Source organism: Sinocyclocheilus anshuiensis, unplaced genomic scaffold (genome assembly GCF_001515605.1).
Source record: "Sinocyclocheilus anshuiensis isolate Anshui unplaced genomic scaffold, SAMN03320099.WGS_v1.1 scaffold454, whole genome shotgun sequence".
NCBI lineage: Eukaryota > Metazoa > Chordata > Actinopteri > Cypriniformes > Cyprinidae > Sinocyclocheilus > Sinocyclocheilus anshuiensis.
The window spans coordinates 4,505,781-4,526,709 of record NW_015548217.1 but is presented as its reverse complement, the minus strand read 5'-3'; the positions used below and the strand labels follow the sequence as shown (position 1 = coordinate 4,526,709).

The following is a 20,929-nucleotide window of genomic DNA, read 5'->3' as shown; positions in this document are numbered from 1 at the left end:
TATATATATATATGAAGAGTTTATTTGCCAAAACAGATAACTCCGTTTATTAAAATTTTCAAAAATCATTTTTTTATTATGTTATCATGTTTTTATTGACTTTTATTGTGTTAGTTAGCTGTATTTTTTTTTCTTTTTTAACTTAATCAAAATAACCCAACTGCAGTTTGATCGAGATTAATTGGAATGCACAATGAAAAAACATAATTTTTGAAAATTGTTAAAAATGGAGTTATCTGTTTTTGCAAATAAACTCTTCACATATATATGCATTGTTGAGAAAAAAAACACATTTTACACATTTCACAATTTATTATTACATATATAGATAATGTAAAATACTGGTAAAGCAAACCTTTAAAGAAACACTAGAAACATGCATTTTAGTACCCACTTTAGTTTCGTTTTTAAAATAGAGCATGAATGAAATATATAAGCATAAAACAAACAAATTATAGTTACATTCATCATAAACAACATTTCTTATAAACCCCAGGCCTAAACAAATATATTTTAAGTGAAGCTGAAATTATCGTGGTGTGAGAAAACCACTTTTCCAAATGGAAAAAAATGATGAGGAGGATGGAAATGAGCAGCACACTCATGTAATACTAGTAATAATATGATGCTTAGTCAGGTGTGTGACGTCTTTACTCTGACAGGATGAAAGCATCCATTACTGCTCCTCATGCTGATGACTTCCTGTGTGAATGCCTCTGGAATCCCACTCTTAGAGCTGTGACATTTTCTCAGGCCCTGTTTTACATAACAACAGCCAGTTTTCCACAGAATTACTGTTTATTTGTGTTTCTGTTATTACAAATGTCAGCTAGCCCATTATCAGACACAGGAGCGGCAGCGGGATTCTTGGCAATGACCTGCTGCACGATCAGCCGTTCGTTTACAGATCTCAGCTGCACTTCACTTCTCAAAGCACTTGATACATGAGCAAAACAGTTTGATTTTTTTGGTGCTTGTCTGTGTCTGCATGTCGCTATGTGGTTGCCATGTCCAGCAATAATATGCTTTATCTCTTTCTTTTATCTTTCAGGTTTTTGCTTAGATGCAGATGATGCTATGGATTGAATTTTGTTTCTTCTTTTTCGAGGACTTCCTTCTCTCGCTTGATAATTGAAAGCATCAGCTCATGGTGTTATTGGTTCCTATTGATCAGTCAGGTGTTGTGAAGAGAAAGATCTGATTGTTATTTCTCTCTCTTTCAGACTGACAGTAATGCCAGTTACCTCAGAGCGGCCCGAGCTGGAAACCTTGAGAAGGCCCTCGATTATATAAAGTCTGGTGTGGACATCAAGATCTGCAACCAGGTCATACATCTTTGTTTTTGTAAAATGAATATTTCATTTGCACTGTATACTACTATTCTAAAGGCTGGGGTCAATAAGATGTTTTTTTTAAATAAATTAATATTTGTTTATTCAGCAAGGGTGCATTAAAACCAGAGGCGGACAGTAGTGAAGTATTTTTACTTTGCTGTAAAAGTACTTTTCAAGTGTCTGTACTTTATCAGTGTTTTTCTTTAGGAAATTTTACTTCACAACATTCCAAAGCATAATATTGTACTTTTTACTGCACTACGTTTCATATTAAATATAATTTAATACTTAATTACATTAGAAATCTATTACTTTCTAACGTTTACGCAAGTAAAAGTAATTCAAAGATTTATTTGAGTACAAGAAAGTACTACATTTTTTATATTCTTAAGTATTAAAGGTAAAACAAACAACAACTTTTATTTATGAAATGTAGTGCAGTAAAAAGTATGATATTATGCTTTGGAATGTAGTGAAGTAAAAGTTTCCAAAGAAAAACACTCCAGTAAAAATACTTCACTACTGTCCGCCTCTGATTAAAACTGATCAAAATAACCAGTAAAGGTATTTATTATAATCTTACAAAAGATTTCAATTTCAAATAAATGCTCTTCTTTTTAACTTTTTGTTCATCACATCTGTTAAGCAGCGCACCTGTTTTCAACATTGATATTTATTGAGCTGCAAATTAACATTTAAGGCTATGTTCACACGTTGCGTCTTTTTTGAATCTGCCAGCGTCTGTTTTACATTATAATCCTATGGAGTAAACCGTGTTTTCAAAAAAGTCCTGAGCGCTTTTTAAAACGCCACCACCGGTGTCTTTTTCTGCAGCTCAGTGTCTTTTCAAGTTGAAAAAAGTTAAACTTTTAAAAAAAAAAATGCCCTACGTCAAGCACCTTTTTGACAGCTGACCAATGACAAGCGAGTGGCGAGTCGTTTCCATAACAACAAAAACAACAAGAAAAATGGAAAAGATAGCCCGTAGATAGATCGTACTAGTTACGGAGCACAAGGACTTGTATGATATGAGCACAAAACTCTGTCTAGTCTAAAATATGACGCAAACCGTGCATCATCCAACCAGAGCTGCTGGACTAAATTGTTTTAAGCACTATAGGCGCCGATCCCTGAGCACCCACGGAAATGGTCGAGCACCCACGGAAAAACACAGGATAATCTCTGTTCATTTTAACCAATAAGAAATGGATTGCAGCTTTTACAACTTTATTCTCGCATTTATAGGTCATTTGAGGCAGTTTTTGGCGTTATTTTAATGGAAAATGTCGAGAGTGCATTATTGTCATACAAGAGGGCGCCAGCACGATTCTCTTGGCTTGCAGCGGGCTTGCTCTCCCATATAGTGATCCAACCCAACCAGTGATCATGGCTCTGCGCTCCCTATTACGTGTGCGCCCTCAAACTTTGTCCTGTGTACATGACACGCGAATAAGTGCTTTTTGTAAACAGGTATTTATTAAATAATTTTATTTAGTGAAGCGCTACCCTCATAGAAAGAATGTGTGTATTATTTGGTTGGTAATTGCATGCATTTCACCTCGCAAGATACATTTTGTGTAGTGAATTCAGTATAGCCTAGGCTACTCTAGAAAATAACTAACACCCAGTATAATTAATTACTGAGTAATGAGAATGTTTAAATATGTTAAGCATTTGTTGCGTATGTGTATAATAACTTAGCCCGGTTATCATTTACTCATGGAAACAGTGAAAATGTGTAAAAAATAAATAAAATGCTCGTTTTTTGCACCCACCGGCAGAAACATAAATCGGCGCCTACTGTTTCCTTCCCCGTATAATGTCGCACACCCACAAAGTTGTTGTGAACTGACATTACCCTCCCCGTTAACTCCAAAAGCCAACGCAAGAGCCAACTTTTTACTCTTTCTCGCCATTTTTGCAGCACACAGTGCTAGGCTACTGTTGCAGCTGTTGTTAATTCAATCAATAAATTACATTTTTGAATATATTAAAATAGAAAACAATAATAATATTTACAAAGCCACTGTTGTTATTGTATTTTGGATCAAATAAATTCAGCCTTGTTGAGTATATGAGAGACTTCTTTCAAAAACATATCCACGGCCCTTGAGACTTTCTAATTCTGATTTAGACTGTTAAATAATATTTTCTGTCTCTTATATGCCTGTTTATAATCCCAAATAATGTAAATAAGCAGCTAATGAATGCATTTTCATGATTCATCTGTTTCTCTGGATGCAGAATGGGTTGAACGCTCTTCATCTAGCATCTAAAGAAGGCCATGTGGAGGTTGTGGCAGAGCTTATTAAACTTGGTGCAACTGTGGACGCCGCAACAAAGGTAAGACTCCCCTCATCAGATCAGATATTATAACACACCACTATAAATGCACTATTTGCACTAGTATAGATGACTGAGCATATGAATTAAAGATGATGTGTGTTACTCAGCTGTGCATGGCATTTTGCAGCATCAGCGAATCTTCAAAGTCACTGTTGCCTGATGTTCAGGTTGACTTTGAGCCTCTACCAAGAGCTGGATCTACTATTTCATGCTGAGGATCTTCAAGAGGAGGATTTCTGTAGAGGTTTTAGAAACTCTGAAGAAAAGTGGATTCTTCAAAGTGATATTTATGTACTAGAACAGTGTCAGAAATAGCGAGGAAGCATTTCAAAACACAGCTGGTCTATGAAAAAATATTGGGTCACTGTATACATTGAGTCAAACTGTTCTCTTGTGTTCTCCTGATTCCAGAAAGGCAACACTGCTCTGCACATAGCATCACTCGCTGGACAGGTGGATGTTGTCAAGGAACTCGTGAATAACGGAGCAAATATCAACACCCAGTCTCAGGTATAGTCAGCGTTTGAAAAAGCATGAGTGGCTTTTACTGTAAAACACTTCCATTCTTATGGTGCATTCAATTCATGTGAGTAAAATAGTATTTACGCACTTTATGCATTTACAATTTGAACACACATGAATGCCACCTCAAAGTCATAATTATGGCTGGGAAACTTTTCTTATTTGGGGTCATGTCAATGAGAAAATATGGTGAATGCAATAGATGTAGCATCTGTATTGACAGAAACTGTTGAAATTAATGAAATTATTTTTTTCCATCTAGAAGTAAAAAGTAGCATGTACAAAATACAGTAGCAATGTACAATTACCATAGAAAATACAGTATAATGGTTCAATTTACAGCACCTTCATAAATTAAATAAAAACATAAAAAAGCAAAACAAACTGATGCACTTTTTTATTCAACATGTGTAGAAGTACAATAAAAAAATCTATGAATAAAAAAATAAAAATTAAATAACAAAAAATTGAAGAAACGGTACATCGTCATCTTCGGCTGGCTATATGACTGCAAATGATGTTGTCAATACGAAGTTTCAATTTTCCAATTTTCCTATTTCTGTTATAAATACTTTCCAACTCGCAAATACGAATTTCCAATTTTTCAGTTTCCATCATAAACACTTTCCAACTCATAAATGTGAATATCCCAGGAGGACTTGAACACACTATTAATATAAAAATGCACTCTGCACAAGTCAAAAATGTATGCCATTGAACCTAGCATTTGTGAAGCTAGTTTGCCAAGCTAAAAGTTACTCATAAAGTAATTTACTGTAGGTACACTAAAAATAGTTAGCTACAAACTGTAGTTAGCTACAAATTGCAAATTCATCAGCAGATTTTGTTTGGGCCTGCTAATAACTGTACTAGCTAATCTTAGCTAACTTATGGTTAGCTACATAAATAACATAAAACATTTGAAAATAAAACTAACTACTCTGAAGCTTTAAAATGAGGCGACAACGCGACATCTTTTAAAATGGTAACTTTTTCAGATTATATAATTTATTACAATACTATGAGGAGTTTTGAATGATTGAACCAGGTCACAGTATTAAAACTCAACAATAAAAAGTTGAAAACAGTCGATTAAAAAAAAATGTCACACCACAGAAAAATGTAGACAGTGCTACTTTTTTGTTAGTTTTACTTTATAGCCTACCACTAATTAACCTGGATGTGGTATTGTACAGGTAGCTACTTATACAGTTGCACGATACACACAACTAACTTCTTCAGCAAGATTCTCTTCAAAAGATTCTGTTGCTCTGTCTTGACAGTGGTTGATCAGAAAGAGAAAACCAACCATAAAAATCAGTTTATGATAAAATCCATTGTTTTGGCCCCAGAGAATGTGAGTTGCTCCAGCGTTGCATTGCAAGTTCTGATACTTAAGTTCTCAGTTTGTCCTCAAACAGCTCTAAAAGAATTTTGAAGTGCTGCATTAAATATAACCTACTTATGTCTCCATTTTGAGGAGAACCTGTTGGGATTTGGGAGCTGGTATGGTCGATAGTTGTAGTAGTGCATGCGTTTTTGCCTTGTCACCAAAACAATCCTCAGGGAGTCCAAAATTAAACACACGTGTGCAGGAGACTAGAGACAGACAATGTTTTATCTCCAGAACTTATCACAAGTGCAGCCTGGTTCTGCTTTCTCACACTCCAGTGCTTAAAATAAAGACACTCGCTTGGTAAATGAGGAGGCTGGTTGCAAATTGTTATATGTTTGAAAAAAAGGTTGCTACAGGGGTTTGCTGGAACAGTATATTTTTACAAGGTTATTCTTTTTGCACCGTAATATAAAAAAATTATGTACACTATGTGTACCCCACATTTGCCAATGTTAGCTAGCTAGCTACTTTTATAGCTGACTCTTTTCATCTGTGGTACTGTATTTTAGTGCTAAAACCCAGACCCAGACTAAATTTATGTTTGCATAACAGAAAGCTCTACAGATTAACAGAGAGTTTTTTGTTACACTCCCAACCACTCATGAGAGTAGTACACATTTTTAACTTACATTTTCACAGAATTCTGTGAATTTTCCATTGTGAGAAATGTCAGCAGCAGAGCTGATCCTCCCTATACGCAAAATACGCAAGCTGTGTAGGGCCCCCGAAACACCAGGGGGCCCCCTTGCTCTCAAAGATGATTTAATTTTAATTTAGTTTTTTAATTTGGCCAGCGGTTAATGCGGTGCGCTGTCGCCCTTTCTATGTAAAAATCAGTCAAATCATGTAACGTGGAATGTCGTACAGTCTTGCTCGAGACTAAAAAAACGAGTTGAAAGCGTACCGAGCCACGGAAGAGACACTGTTTCTCAAGCGCTTTCCGCGAGCGCGATTCGAGACGGAGTGAAACACGGACAAATGCGTTTCATTCATTCATTCATAACCACTCATACCCCACTCAACATTTGATTGTGTTTAATGTTTTGTTCAATATTGAACTTAAAAATTAACAAATAGTCAAAATGAATGGTGTATATGTAAAAACTTTTGTATTTAAATTTATTTTTCTTGGTTGGCTGCATTTCCTCCTCCTATCATTTCAGTTCAACTTCCTGTGGGCGTGTCCAATTCAGTTCACACTCATGAATTAAAAAGAAGCCAGTTGTTAAATTCTAATGAAAAGACATACTGTATATTTGAAGTTTAAATGTATTTCAAATAAGATCTTAAACTTGTTAGAGAAATCAGCATCACTGCAGTAAGATCCTGCAGATGAGGCTACTGTATGTCAGAGGCAGTGCTGTGATCTAATCTTGCATTCAAGTCACAGATAAGCGTGGGATGTATTTGATTGTTTAGTTGCTCAGTAAAGTGAAAGAGAATATGAATGAAACACATTTACACACACTAAGCATTTTTGTTCCTGCTACAGAATGGCTTCACACCACTCTACATGGCTGCCCAGGAAAACCACCTGGATGTCGTCAAATTCCTCCTGGATAATGGATCCAGTCAGAGCATTGCCACAGAGGTGAGCATAACCTTCTCTTCCTCTCCATCCATCACTTACCTCACTGCAATTCCCAGCAGCCCTCTGAAACAACGTATTTCTAGCAATGATACACAGTGACCTTGTTGTCCTTTTCAAGGCAGCATGCAAGCACTAGTTGCGCAGTGAGGGTATTGAATGCCTGGCTTGGAGTGTGTGTGGTGTGTGTGTGGGTGCATGACAGAGCAGGGTGCCAGACGTCACTGTCCTTGAGAATGTACCAGGCCCTCGTGCCACTCAGACAGTGATTATGCACCAGAGAACACATCAGTGTTTGAAGAGCTGTTTGCATGTTAATGATCCATGTTGGTGAGAATGAAGGTCTGTTTGAAATTCAGACTTAATGGGGTCATATGATGTTGCTAAAAAGAACATTATTTTGTGTATTTGGTGTAATGAAATGTGTTTATGCGGTTTAAGGTTCAAAAAACACATTATTACTATGTGTACATTAGTACACATACTGTACATTATTGTTTCTCCTCAATGCCCTGCCTTTCTGAAACGCGTCGATTTTTACAAAGCTCATCGGGCTGAAAAGCGAGGTGTGCTGTGATTGGCCAGCTATCCAGTGCATTGTGATTAGCCGAATACCTCAAGCGTGTGACGGAAATGTTACGCCCCTACCATATTGTGATGCCCTGTCCGGCCGGAGCGACGAGACAAAAACATTAAAACCCATTATAAACGAGGCATTTGTTGCATCCAGTGGCGACATAATTACGGATTATATATTATATTATATATATATATAATTACGGGCTTGCGGCAACCACAGGTGACGACCCCGGGCTGGACTCCGCTTCGTCCACGGTGAAAGCAGATCCGGCGATCCACAGCGCGAAGTTGATGTATTTCCTCAGCAACCAGCACGGATCAGCTCTAGGCATGACGAAGCGGATATCGTCCTCTTTTGGAAGGCCAAACAAAGTAGTTTCGCTTTCACAACAAAACACACAGCGTCTTCACGACATGGCGGCAGCAACAATACTACAGTGAGAATAAAAGTTACACCTTCTTTCTTTGCGTGAACATTTGGGCGGCGTTATGCAAATCTTCCCACATTGTGACGTAGACATGTGGGGGCGTGTTCGAACGAGCCGTTTTAGGTAGGCATGGTTGACTCTTTAACTTTTATAAAGAATATCTCTTTGGATTTGAGACTTTAGTCTTTGCAACTTTACAGATCTTCTTTATGCACCAAGAGCTTGTAACACTCCAAAGAGAAAGGAAAAATTGAAATCGCATCATATGACCCCTTTAAACCGTAAAAAGATTACATGCATTACAGCATTTTGATGTCAAGCTGTTCTCTGAGAATTATCAAAGATTTTTGCTCTTATTAAACATTCTGTCATTAACTGGAAGTGTGCTGACACAGTCATATATTAATATATTTTGTGTTTTTCTCAAGATATGATTGATATTTTATATTCTTGTATAAAGATTATTTTTATTTAGAAAATTTGAATGTTGCCACCACAGATGGAGAGCCCAGAGTTCTGTAGTTTACCTTTAAGATTTACTTCTCTTTGGACTACTCAAGGATTCTTGCGTTGTGTGCTTGTAGGATGGTTTTACTCCACTGGCCGTAGCTCTCCAGCAGGGTCATGATCAGGTGGTGTCTCTGCTCCTGGAGAACGACACCAAGGGGAAGGTGCGGCTACCTGCCCTGCACATCGCCGCCCGTAAGGACGACACCAAAGCAGCGGCGCTGCTCCTGCAGAACGACCACAATGCAGATGTCGAATCCAAGGTACCTCCATCAATATACAGTCAAGGCTTTCCATTAGTTTAGATCTAGAACTTGATGGTGCTTTCCATTCAAACACATCGGATGATTATCGTCTTTTGGAGTTAACACAATATACATCTAAACAGACATTGTGGTGGCTGTAATTCAGTGGTGCATGATGGGAGATGCTCATTGTAAATTTCCTTAAAACGTCATCTTCTATCACACGCCAGTTTAAGCAAATGCTAGTAGATGCACCATCCAGTTAAGCCCTTGTGGTGTCGTGTGATGTGTGGTTTGTCGCTCTCCCTCACGATGTAGCCACCGTACAGCTTGATGCTCCCATTGTGACTTTGTGAACACTAATCAGACCATTCTTTCTCCTCCCGCTCTGGTGGTCCTTCTAGATGATGGTGAATAGAACGACAGAGGTATACATGTACAAATGTTACACACCTCACAAAGCGCCCCCACATCACACTGCTGCTGTGGCTGCTGCCCCATCCCCTCCTGCCCCTGCTCATTGCTTTTTTGTCTCAGTAAATTGGCGCTTCTATTACTAACGGGCAGCGGAAAACTAGCATGGAGAGGAAACACTCTGGTTTAGCCGGGCGAGGTCTGCAGCTGAGAGAGTTTTTTGTTTTGTGTGTGTAATTTCTGTGCCACTAGTGGCACCAAATGGAATTGCAAGATCATGATTGTGTGTTTTCCGACATTTGCCATTGGTCGCACAGATAGTCCTGCTCAAGAAGTCAACCTACCAGTGGCCCGCTGGTTGTTTCTGTATATTAAACTGGAATAGTTTTGACCCAAATGTCTGTGCTGTTCCAACTGGCTTATGCTGGTTTGGTTCTGGTCCAGCTGATGGACCAATAAAGTCATGCTGTTACCTTACAGTACCTAATAAAACCGTTTGATCAAGTCTTAAGGTCCTTGCACACTGAGTCCGAAACTTTCGTATGCGTTTTTCCGTTTTTTTCGTATTCGTCATCCTTTCCTATCAAAATGCTTGCTACGGATGCGAAAACGCAGAAAATCGAACCTGGTCCGAATTTTTTTATGACGGCCGAAAGTTTTGGAGGCACAATGTGAGGTCGTATTTATTTTTCAACGTGCGAACATTTCGGACGAAAAATTCGGACTCAGTGTGCAGAGACCTTTAGTGGTTAGTGTAGCAAAGAAGCTTGCACACAAATATCCCAAAACACAACATATTCTGGCGATCAGAATAGTGTGCTGAGCCTTCACGTTAAAACCAGCTTGAATTTTCAGAATATGCTTTATACTTCAACTACTTTCAACTATAAATCTAAATGCCCTTTTAGACCAAAGCCCAGACATCTCTTACTGTCCTGAAGAACGTAGCATAGAATCAGACTTCTCAGCTGCAGAGCATTCGTCCCATCTCGTGCATGACATTCCCCTCCTAGCAGGTGTCAGCAGAAAGAGTTACTGACCTTCTCTTCTCTTCTACTTTCATCTCTTCATTTCTTTTCTCCTGTACTCTCTTCTTGTTTAATTTCTTTGTTCTCTTTACTTGTTATTTAATTTCCTTTGATTTCATTTTGTTGTTTCATCTCTCCTTCTTATCTGGATTGTCTAATCTTTTCTCTTCTCTTCTGTTTTTACACCTCTATTCTACTCATTCCGTCTCTTCTTATCTCTTGACATCATGCTTTATCTGTTTCATTTCTTCTTTTCTTTTCCTGTCTCATCTCCTCTCATTTAATACTTTTATCACTTTTTTCATTTTGTCTTTCTTGATTTGTCTCTTGTCTTTATTTGTTTTCTCTACTTGTTTTTTTCATACTATTTCTTCTCTTATTCCATCTTGTTTTGTTTTGTTTTGTTTTGTTTTGTTTCTTTTCTTTTCTGATTTTGTCTTGTCTCGTCTCATCTCTATTCTCATTTCTGTTAATTTCTTCTTGTTTCGTCTCTTCTTATTTAATATTGTTTCATCACTTCTCTCATTTTGAGACAAGAGAAAAGTCCAAAAAATTATTTCTTCTCTTCTCTTCTCTTCTCTTCTCTTCTCTTCTCTTCTCTTCTCTTCTCTTCTCTTCTCTTCTCTTCTCTTCTCTTCTCTTCTCTTCTCTTCTCTTCTCTTCTCTTCTCTTCTCTTCTCTTCTCTTCTCTTCTCTTCTCTTCTCTTCTCTTCTCTTCTCTTCTCTTCTCTTCTCTTCTCTTCTCTTCTCTTCCCTTCTCTTCTCTTCTCTTCTCTTCTCTTCTCTTCTCTTCTCTTCTCTTCTCTTCTCTTCTCTTCTCTTCACAGTCAGCATGGCTTCCAGATTTCTTCCAGCTCTCTTGCAACTTAACAGCTTTGATTTGCACTGCATGATATGTAACTTAAATACAGTATTAATCACTTACAAAACTGAGAATAATAGTATGATATTCATCTACAGCTACAGCTCAACTGCTCTCTCAAATTTACAGTGGCCTACTGACTATTTTAAAACTATTGTTTACTATACTGTATATGGCTCAATAACGTGCTGCAATTTGCTTTCAAATAATTAAAATCATATTTGTGATTATAGTTAGAGAAACTGATTTTTGATGTTTTAACAGCACATTGTTAAATGCAGTGCACTGTATGCATGTTTGCACACATAACATCATGGATTCACCTCCACTAAAGCTTTGTATGTAAATGTTAATTCAGATTTGGGCTGAAGGTTGCTGTTATAAAGGCTTTGTATATCTGAGGAAAGCACATCCTTTAAAATGGAAAACCCTCCCATGTATTGCAACCACAGCATGGTGTGTAAACAGAGAGATTAAAGTATTGGATTAAACATTAAAGATTAAAGTAAAGAAATTAAACCTAATGTTCAAACCAAAGTAAAAGAATTAATCAGCCAGATTGAGGGATCAAGTGAAGGATGCGCCTTCCCTCAGTGTTGTGTAGATCTGTGTAGATCTGTTTTACTGATTTACTGCACCACGCCTGGCCTGGGGTCGTCTTTTCATATGGATGAGGTCAGGTCAGGTGACTTGAGGTCAGGGCCTTCAGAGTTCTGTATGTGACATTTTGACCCCTGTGCTCTATTTCTCTCTGTCCCTCTCCAGAGTGGCTTCACCCCTCTCCACATTGCGGCTCATTACGGTAATATCAACGTAGCGACCCTGCTTCTGAACCGCGGGGCTGCCGTAGACTTCAAGGCGAGGGTAAGGACATGAACTCCAGCTGAAGGATTCCGTAAGAGTGGAGTGCAGAGTATTATGAACTACACTGGGGTCAGAACAGGGTCATTCTCTATTAGGGTTGCAAAAAGGTGGAAGATTTCCAGTAAATTTCGGAAACATTCCAAAAAGTTTGGAAACTTTCCAGGATTTTTTTGGAATATTCCAGGGATCTTTGGAAAGTTCCCGAAAATTTTGTGTTTCCGGAAATGTTGTGGAATATACTACATCCATCTGTGTCAAAGCATCCACTATCGTGTATTCAAATATTCAGTCCCACACAGTTTTAGCATAACATAAGTGACATAACATTGCTCCCACGATGCCTCACATCAGACTCAGTGGGGTCCACCATGTTTTATAAAACGCTAAGCAGTCTGTCATAGTAAATTAGAGATTTTGTAAGCTATCACTAGAGGGTGGTGTGGTCCAATACTACAGTGTCTACAGTATGACGCTGTGTGCTTCATTTGTGCCACTGCAGCTATGGACAGAATCCCTTATTTGTGCGACATTATTAAAAATCTCTAAGATGGAACACATATTGTCCACCAAAGATGCTTATATTCCATCAGCAACATATTGTCACACATGCAGACAAATTAAGAAACAATAAAAACCAGCCTATATTCAAAGTAAACAGATTTAGAGATACTATTATTGAATACTGTATTAATGTATGTATGGTTTTAGAGGATTGGCATAATTCAACCTCACACCATCAGTTTACTGTTTTTTTTTAATATACAGTAAATATACAGTAGTAAAATAAAACAATCTCTGTTGAAACATTAATGCATGCTTTTGATTGGTACAGATTACTGCAGATTTGTCTACAGATTACTACAGGTTTTCTACTCCTTGTGATTGCTGACTTCCTTTTCGATGAATAATAAACATTTACAATGAAAATTAAGTTTTCATTTCAGCAATTTTGTGTACATAATATTTGCTGCTATTAAATAATATTATTAAGCCATTGTGTTTTTTGATGTTTGTAGTAGCATTAGTTTAGTTTACATGGAGTACAATTACTGAAACTCTGAAAAACACACAATACATTTTTAACACAACAACAACCATAGAGTTTGTCCATTTTCCCTTAAAAGGACATTTTAACTGAAAAATTCTGTTTTCTGACTAATAAAACAGTGATTTAACAAAAATAAGTGATGTTTAATGGGAAAGTGCACAATTTTTCAATGAAATAATTATAGAAATTCCTCCTTTTAAAATAGCTTTTGCTATCGAAAATTCATTATTAGTTCATCAGATATGCAAAGAAAATGCCAATTCTAATACAGTCACACAACAACCAATATAGTATGTGTTTCCATGTAATCAACCTTGTTCTTTTGAACTTGATTATGTGTCTGACTATTAGTTTTGTCTTTTTATTGTGGCAGAATGACATCACACCTCTCCATGTGGCATCGAAAAGAGGAAATGCCAACATGGTCAGGCTGCTGCTGGAGAGAGGAGCCCGAATCGACGCCAAAACCAAGGTCAGTGCCGCATGCAGTCGAACCACACAGACCGTCTTTCTTTTCCAGCTCTATATTTAACTCATCAGAGGAAGTGAGCACATGGTTTTCCCCATTGCATTTATTTCACAACGGCATGTATAGATTCTATAGTCAAGAAAGACTTGGAAAGAAAAAAGCTGTAATTTATGAACAAATTACATATTAAAGGGGTCATATGATGCGATTTCAAGTTTTCCTTTCTCTTTGGAGTGTTACAAGCTCTTGGTGCATAAAGAAGATCTGTAAAGTTGCAAAGACTAAAGTCTCAAATCCAAAGAGATATTCTTTATAAAAGTTAAGAGTCAACCACACCTACCTAAAACGGCTCGTTCTAACACGCCCCCACATATCTACGTCACTATGTGGAAATATTAGCATAATGCCGCCCAAATGTGCACGCAAAGAAAGAAGGCGTGGTTTCAGGAACAGCAGTAGTGTTGATGCAGCCATGTCAGGGAGACACTGTGTATTTCAGTGCGAAAGCAAAAGCACTTTATTTGGCCTTCAGGAAGTAGATGCAATTAGGAATCATTGGTTAAGATTTATTTACAACAGAACAGCACAACCCAGATGTTTGAATTTGTGCAACGCATATTGTGGATGACAGTTTGAACAATGCACTGGGTCAGCTGGCCAATCAGAGAAGACTGTGCTTGTCTAAAAGGAGGGGGCTTTGTTGAAAACAACGCGTTTGAGAGAGGTGGGGCATAGAGGACCTACAATAATGTACAGTATTTGAAAAATAATGTGTTTTTTGAACATTAAAGCATGTCAACATATTCTGTTACACCAAATACACAAAATAATGATCTTTAAAATAGCATCATATGACCCCTTTAAGTTTCAGAGGAAACTAATTCAGTTGCTGTTCATTTGTGGCCATTTTCAGCTGCTTTCTTAGAAACACAAGATGAAAAGGGAATTTATTTGGAAGGGATAATTCAGGGATACATGCCGTTTGATTTGAATAAATGATAACAACCGCAGCCCTCAGGTTACATGTGTTTGGCACCACTGTTGAAGAGAAATTGCATACAGATGTTGCGCTCTTCTCTGTCTCCAGTAGAGGAATGCTGTCTTTCATTGTGTATTTGACATATTGGCACATGTCACATGGGAGGGATTGTAATGTTAATGATGGCTGATGATTGCAGAGTCTGGCAGTGTGTAATATATGTGTGCTTGTTTTCAAATCTCCAGGACGGTCTGACACCTTTACATTGTGGAGCAAGGAGTGGTCATGAGCAAGTAGTTGAGATGTTACTAGACCGTGGAGCACCCATCCTCTCTAAGACAAAGGTTAGATATGGTGTTCTGCACTTAAAGAAAACGCATATTCTGTCATCATTTACTCACTCTCATGTCTTTCCAAACCTCTTCTGTGGAACACAAAAGGAGATATTTTGAAGAATGTTCATGCTGCTCTTTTCGGTATATAAAGTAAACATGAAATGTGCGTACCAAACAGAATAAAATGCTGAAAGCAAAAATGAAATGGTTTTGTCTGTACACTTTTGTTATATGGAAAAGTGCAGATTGCACATTTTGCTATTACCTTATTTGTCGAGTCAGTTTTATTTATATAGCACTTTATACAATACAGTTTGTTTTAAAGCAGCTTTACCGTAATAAACAGGAAAATAGCAATGTTAATGTTGCAAAATTCCTAAATGAAGCAAAATTATTTTTTTTCCTCTACAGAAGACAATAGTGTTATTATTCAGCTCAATTTAGTTCAATGTTAATTCTATAAGCAGATCTACAGTCACTTCAGTGTTGATTCAGTTCTGTTCAATAACTATGTCAGTGTTACAAAGTTAGTGTTATTGTTCAGCTCAGTTCAGCTGAAGTTTTGTTCTTTTCCAATAGTGTCAGTGCAGTCAAATCTATAATAATATGGATAAAAAACAACCAGGAAAAAAGTCACTTTCCAAAACCTTCACCCTCTCTGGTGGAATGAACTGCCAATCTTGAACTGCTGAGAACATCACAAATTTCAAAAAGCAGCTGAAGACACACCACTTCTGCAAGCACTTAACCACCCCACACCCATAAACCAATGCACTTACTGTACACACTCACACAAACTGCTTTTATTACTCTTTTGTAAGTCGCTTTGGATCAAAGAGTCTGCTAAATGCATGAATGCAAATATTGCAAATTGTCTTTGAAACCTCGACTTTTAAACCAACTTTTTTTTGTGTTCTAGTAAGGGTTGTATGGGCTTGGAATGACATGATGGCAAGTGAATGACATCATTTTTGAATGAACTGCTCCTTTAAGTGTATGCAGATGTGACTATCATTTTTTCTTGTTTTTCCATTGCATCACTGAACACTTTCCTGGAATCCGAAAGCAAAGCAAAACATGGTCACAGACTTCTCGCCAAATTAGATAATATCCCAGCCGATTAGTGTCACAATGGAGCAATTGTTTTAGTACAAATAGTGACGTATAAATACTCTCTCGCTGTTCTTTTACCCCAGATGTCCTTTTTGAGGGGGGATTATGGCTCTATTATATTTTATAAGTTTACATTTGCTTCTCTGAATTCTTAGAAAGATTTTTTGATGCATCTGTGATTCCTACAAAATAGAGAATAGAGAAGTGAAAGTTCTTCAGTTATTTAATTTCAGCATAACCTAGATTGTTGCGTGTTTCAACAGAACGGTCTTTCACCGTTGCACATGGCCACGCAAGGAGATCATCTGAACTGCGTTCAGCTCTTGCTTCATCACAACGTGCCCGTGGACGACGTCACCAACGATTATCTGACAGCCCTGCACGTCGCTGCACACTGCGGACACTACAAAGTTGCCCAGGTCCTTGTGGACAAGAAGGCCAATCCTAATGCCAAAGCACTGGTGAGTCTTGAGTTGACAGGTATAATGTTTCTGGATCAGTTTCTTTTTTGATCCTGTCTAACTAACAATATTCCCTAATCATAGTCTCCCATAGCCAGACCTTTTGACTATAGGCATAAGGCTGGGTGCACTTTACAACATTTAGGCCAAGAGTAAATTCTGTCATTTACTCATCCTCAATTTGTTCCAAACCTGTATGAGTTTCTTAAAGCTGTTGTTGAGCATTTTAAAGACGATTGGTAACCAAACAGTTGATGGTAGCCTTTGACTTCCATAGTATGGAAAAATACTATGGAAGTCAATGGCTACCGTCAGCCAACATTCTTATTTTGTGTTCAGCAGAAAAAAGAAACTCGTACAGATTTGGAAAAAGTGGAGGGTGATTAAATGATGACAGAATTTTCATTTTTGGGTGAATTATCCCTTTTAATAGGGATAAAAGACCACCTAACTGACTGATGTAAAGTGAGCAGTGTTTTTTTTGTTTAGTGACTAGTTTATCTTAAATTCAATATTTCACAGTAATAGACTGGCATGGGGGAAAAAAACAATACACTGAAAAAAGATTGATGTAAAAACAATTTTCACTTAGAAATTTCACAAACAATTTCAAAGAAACAGCAAGTAACACATTGAGTTAAACATAAGATTTTAAAGTAGGAGACCTGAAATACAACAGTATTTTCTTGTAAAACATACCCCAATAATACAATAATGTATTTTTAGTTCTTATGTTTTTTTACAACTTCATTTTTTACAGAATACAATCAAACAATCAGATGTTATTGTAGTTCAAACCCAAACTCTGATTAGCTGAGAGAAATGTTGTGTTGATTCAGGAAAACTTTCTACTTAAATGTGGTCACTGAGGTAAAAAACAGAGCTTACTAGTCTCGTAAAATCCCAGAATTCCTTTTTTTTCCCCCTTTGGCTTTAGGTAAAAAACAGAGCTTACTAGTCTCGTAAAATCCCAGAATTCCTTTTTTTTCCCCCTTTTTGCTTCCACCTTAGATGGTACCCTCCAAATTTTATATGTGAGCACTTGGAGGGAAGGTTATGACATGTAACATGTTTTGTTTCTGCACAGCACCATGGCGATCTGTAAAAAGCCTCTTTTGGCAAAGAGCACAGTGAATACTGTCATGCTCTGAAGTAATGGTTACAGAACGGGCGTGTCTCTGCAGTTTATGAGGAAAAAAGGAAGAAAGAACGAAAACTGTAGAAAGACAAGTCTGCCAAGCATTGAGCAGCAGAAGCCACGTGTTTCATTCGTCTGGAAACAAAGCTTTGTTAACTCTTCAGTCATCTGGTTACGGGCAGAAAGCAACCAGATTTTCATTAGTAAGCTGGAGTAAAAGCCACCAGAATCTCTTTTTCTCTCCCTGTAGAATGGTTTTACACCACTTCACATCGCTTGCAAGAAGAACAGGATTAAAGTGATGGAGCTGCTGCTGAAACACGGAGCATCCATTCAGGCTGTGACTGAGGTGAGAGAGCAAGATTTTTTTTTTTCTGAATATCTACTGTACATTTGCAGAGCTTGCTTTACCATGCACTTTGATCTCAACAGCTTAATAACTCTGAATGGAAGAAACTTTGCTTATGTTTTTGTAAGAAATGTTGGTTGTGTGTGTGAAAACCAGATGTAGCAACCATTATAAATGGAGGGACATGTCTCCCCCACTTTTTAGCACATAATTATTTATTTAGGGTTTTATTTGGCTTGCATATTATTTAAAGAACTATGACTTTAAGACCAGCCGGCTGCATTTTCAGAACAAGCAAGCTTTGGCCCATTTACCTGCATTTTACCAATCAGCTAAATATGAATGTTATGGCACCTAAATAATATTCATGAGCAAAGTTGATAAGGTTTATAAAGTGTCCCTCCTACTTTTCCAGTTGCTCCTCTGCCCCAGATGGAAATATTGTGCTGTTAAATGAGATTACAAAGCCTGTTTTTGTCTCAAAAAATTTTTTTTGCAACGTTATAGCTCACAATTGTCACTATAGTGTGGCTGATATCTGCCAACTGTAACTTTATATTATGTAATTGAATTTATGAATTTATGTTCGACAGTCAGTTTATATCTTGCAATGTGACTTTATATATCAAAACTGCTACTTAGTTTCTTATAATTTCAACTTTAAACTCACAATGTGACTTTATATCTGGCATTGTGGCTTTTAAATCTTGCAGTTGTTTCTGGTCATTGTGACTATTTCTTGAAATTGCAACTTTATTTACAGTATCTCACAACTGCAACTTTATTTCTCAGCTTAGTTTATCTTTAATCTGAGGCAGAGATGTGTTTTCATACATTGCAATGAAGCATTTCACAATAGAGTTAGACGTTTCAATCAGATATGCTGTTGTTTTGAACAACAACATGTGCGTTTTGAAATGAGATAATATTTGCTTTAGCATGCAGTTCCCAGTGCTTCAAAGCTGCATATTTCTGTGTCTCTGGCAGTCTGGACTCACGCCGATTCATGTGGCCGCTTTTATGGGCCATGAAAACATTGTGACTCAGTTGACAAATCACGGAGCGTCTCCTAACACGATGAATGTGGTGAGTACAGCCGTCCCCAAGCCCACCAGCGCCAAACAAACCATTTCCTTTTGATAATGAAAAACAAAGTAAAACAAAACATTTTAGCGAAGCCCCAGAGTCCAGCCATGTTCCTCTCTGGAACGTGTCATTGCTTGCCACATTGGTTTGGTCTCCCGTTTCATAAAGCCTTTTAGGGTAATAACAGTCTCCGTCCATGTGCTTAAACATACGTCTGACCGCAGGTTGGAGCTCCTTAGTCTACTGTAATTAGAGTACAGTCAGACTGTAATCATGCTCGACTGTTCCCCATCAGACAGACGGTGGGCCAACAGCGAGCCACTGTTACCGTAGAAACATGCTTTAAGCTTTGTTGGGGTGCAGCCCACCGAGAGTGTCAAAACAAAGAAAGCAAGACGGTTTGGGCAGAGGGGCCGAGACTGATGAAAGAGCTGTGCACACACAAAGGCTTACTGTCCAAACACAGTAGTACCTTTTTTCCAGAAGCTTCCTCTGTGTGTGTTTTAGAGGGGAGAGACGGCACTTCATATGGCTGCCAGGGCAGGACAGGCAAACGTGGTGAAATTCCTGGTGGCGAATGGAGCAGATGTGGACGCTAAAGCCAAGGTGAGTGAGAGATATGAATCTAAGTATGTGCTGCTTTATTGGTGTTTGCAAAGAGAGCGATTTGAATGAAGCCATAACCCTTCGTGTTAAAGGGCAACTATTATGAAACATTCACTTTTACGTGTTGTTTGAATATAAATGTGTGTACACAGCCACCTTGTAATGATAAAAATCCAGCCACTCTGTTTTTTTTTTTAATCTTCATAAATCATACGCAGTGTCTCAGAACAAGCTGTTCGCAGAGTCCGTAAAACGTGACGCCACATTTTACAAGCCCCGCCCACGAATGTTGACGGACACTGCCGTATTAGCAGAGACCCCGCCCTGAGTGAGCCGCACAAAATCCGCCATGTTTATCTTCACGCTCATTTAAAAGCAACATTCAAATGAGAAATGTCTTCTTATTGGAGCTACAGAAATTATTCATTCAAGAGCAGTGAGTGATTTTCTGTTTTTATTTTATTGTTTGGGTCATATTGTCAGTGTAGATAGCAGTATAGGTACTGTATATTACACTGCTGTCACTTAGGGTGTTTTCACATATAGTTCATTTTAAAAGAACCAAACCCAGTTCACTTAAAGGGAACCAGCCGAAAGTGACCTCAGTCCTTTTGGTGTTCACAATCTAGTGGACTCAAAAGAGAACCCAGTTTTTTTTTGGTCCTCTTCAGCAATGAAGAGATCTCAGACCCTTTCTTGTTCACACCACAACTTTATAAGAACTCAGACCCCAGCTTTCTGTGCAGCAGTGGATTTTGGGTATGCAAGATGGCGTCTTCACATGTTGTCATCACATGGATGTGGCACATTTTGAAGCAAATGACAAACATTTCCTTCATTTTTTGGGCAAACAAAAGAAACACTTTTATGTTTTTATGGGTTGAGGAGAGTTGGCGTTTAATGTAATCATCTTTCCAAATTTCAATAAGTGCACAACTCTCCTCCTGGGACCACACAACCCCACGACCTGCCATGGTGAAAAGATTTTTCTGTTGTTACAGCAGTGACGTAACATGGTTGCAGGTATGGCAAGCCTCCAGGTACACATGTCGAAACGCAAAGCGGACCGGGATCTCATTGCTTTCGCATATCACGAAGATATCGAACTACAAACGGACCCACAAACGAACCGTACTCAGACCACCTCCGGAGGTGGTCTGAGTACGGTTCGCTTTTGGGTCCTTTTAGGGGGGTCTGAGATGACATGATTTGTTCACATATACACGCTGAAC

The 20,929-nt window shown here is 38.0% G+C and overlaps 1 protein-coding gene across 26 annotated transcripts in view; it reads left to right on the top strand.

Moving 5' to 3' along the window:
- The window catches only part of LOC107654059 (ankyrin-3-like), a 164,097-nt gene that overhangs the window by 79,536 nt on the left and 63,632 nt on the right, over positions 1 to 20,929 (top strand). For 20 of the 26 annotated variants that reach the window (XM_016440959.1, XM_016440961.1, XM_016440975.1 and 17 more), the window contains exons 2-14: positions 1,224 to 1,325; positions 3,579 to 3,677; positions 4,092 to 4,190; positions 7,091 to 7,189; positions 8,778 to 8,963; positions 9,350 to 9,373; positions 12,015 to 12,113; positions 13,535 to 13,633; positions 14,855 to 14,953; positions 16,321 to 16,518; positions 17,907 to 18,005; positions 18,993 to 19,091; positions 19,599 to 19,697. In XM_016440959.1, coding sequence (XP_016296445.1) covers positions 1,224 to 1,325; positions 3,579 to 3,677; positions 4,092 to 4,190; positions 7,091 to 7,189; positions 8,778 to 8,963; positions 9,350 to 9,373; positions 12,015 to 12,113; positions 13,535 to 13,633; positions 14,855 to 14,953; positions 16,321 to 16,518; positions 17,907 to 18,005; positions 18,993 to 19,091; positions 19,599 to 19,697 — 1,401 coding nt within the window. The remainder of the gene's footprint in view (positions 1 to 1,223; positions 1,326 to 3,578; positions 3,678 to 4,091; positions 4,191 to 7,090; positions 7,190 to 8,777; positions 8,964 to 9,349; positions 9,374 to 12,014; positions 12,114 to 13,534; positions 13,634 to 14,854; positions 14,954 to 16,320; positions 16,519 to 17,906; positions 18,006 to 18,992; positions 19,092 to 19,598; positions 19,698 to 20,929) is intronic. The other 6 variants (XM_016440969.1, XM_016440968.1, XM_016440964.1 and 3 more) reach the window with 1 other exon arrangement.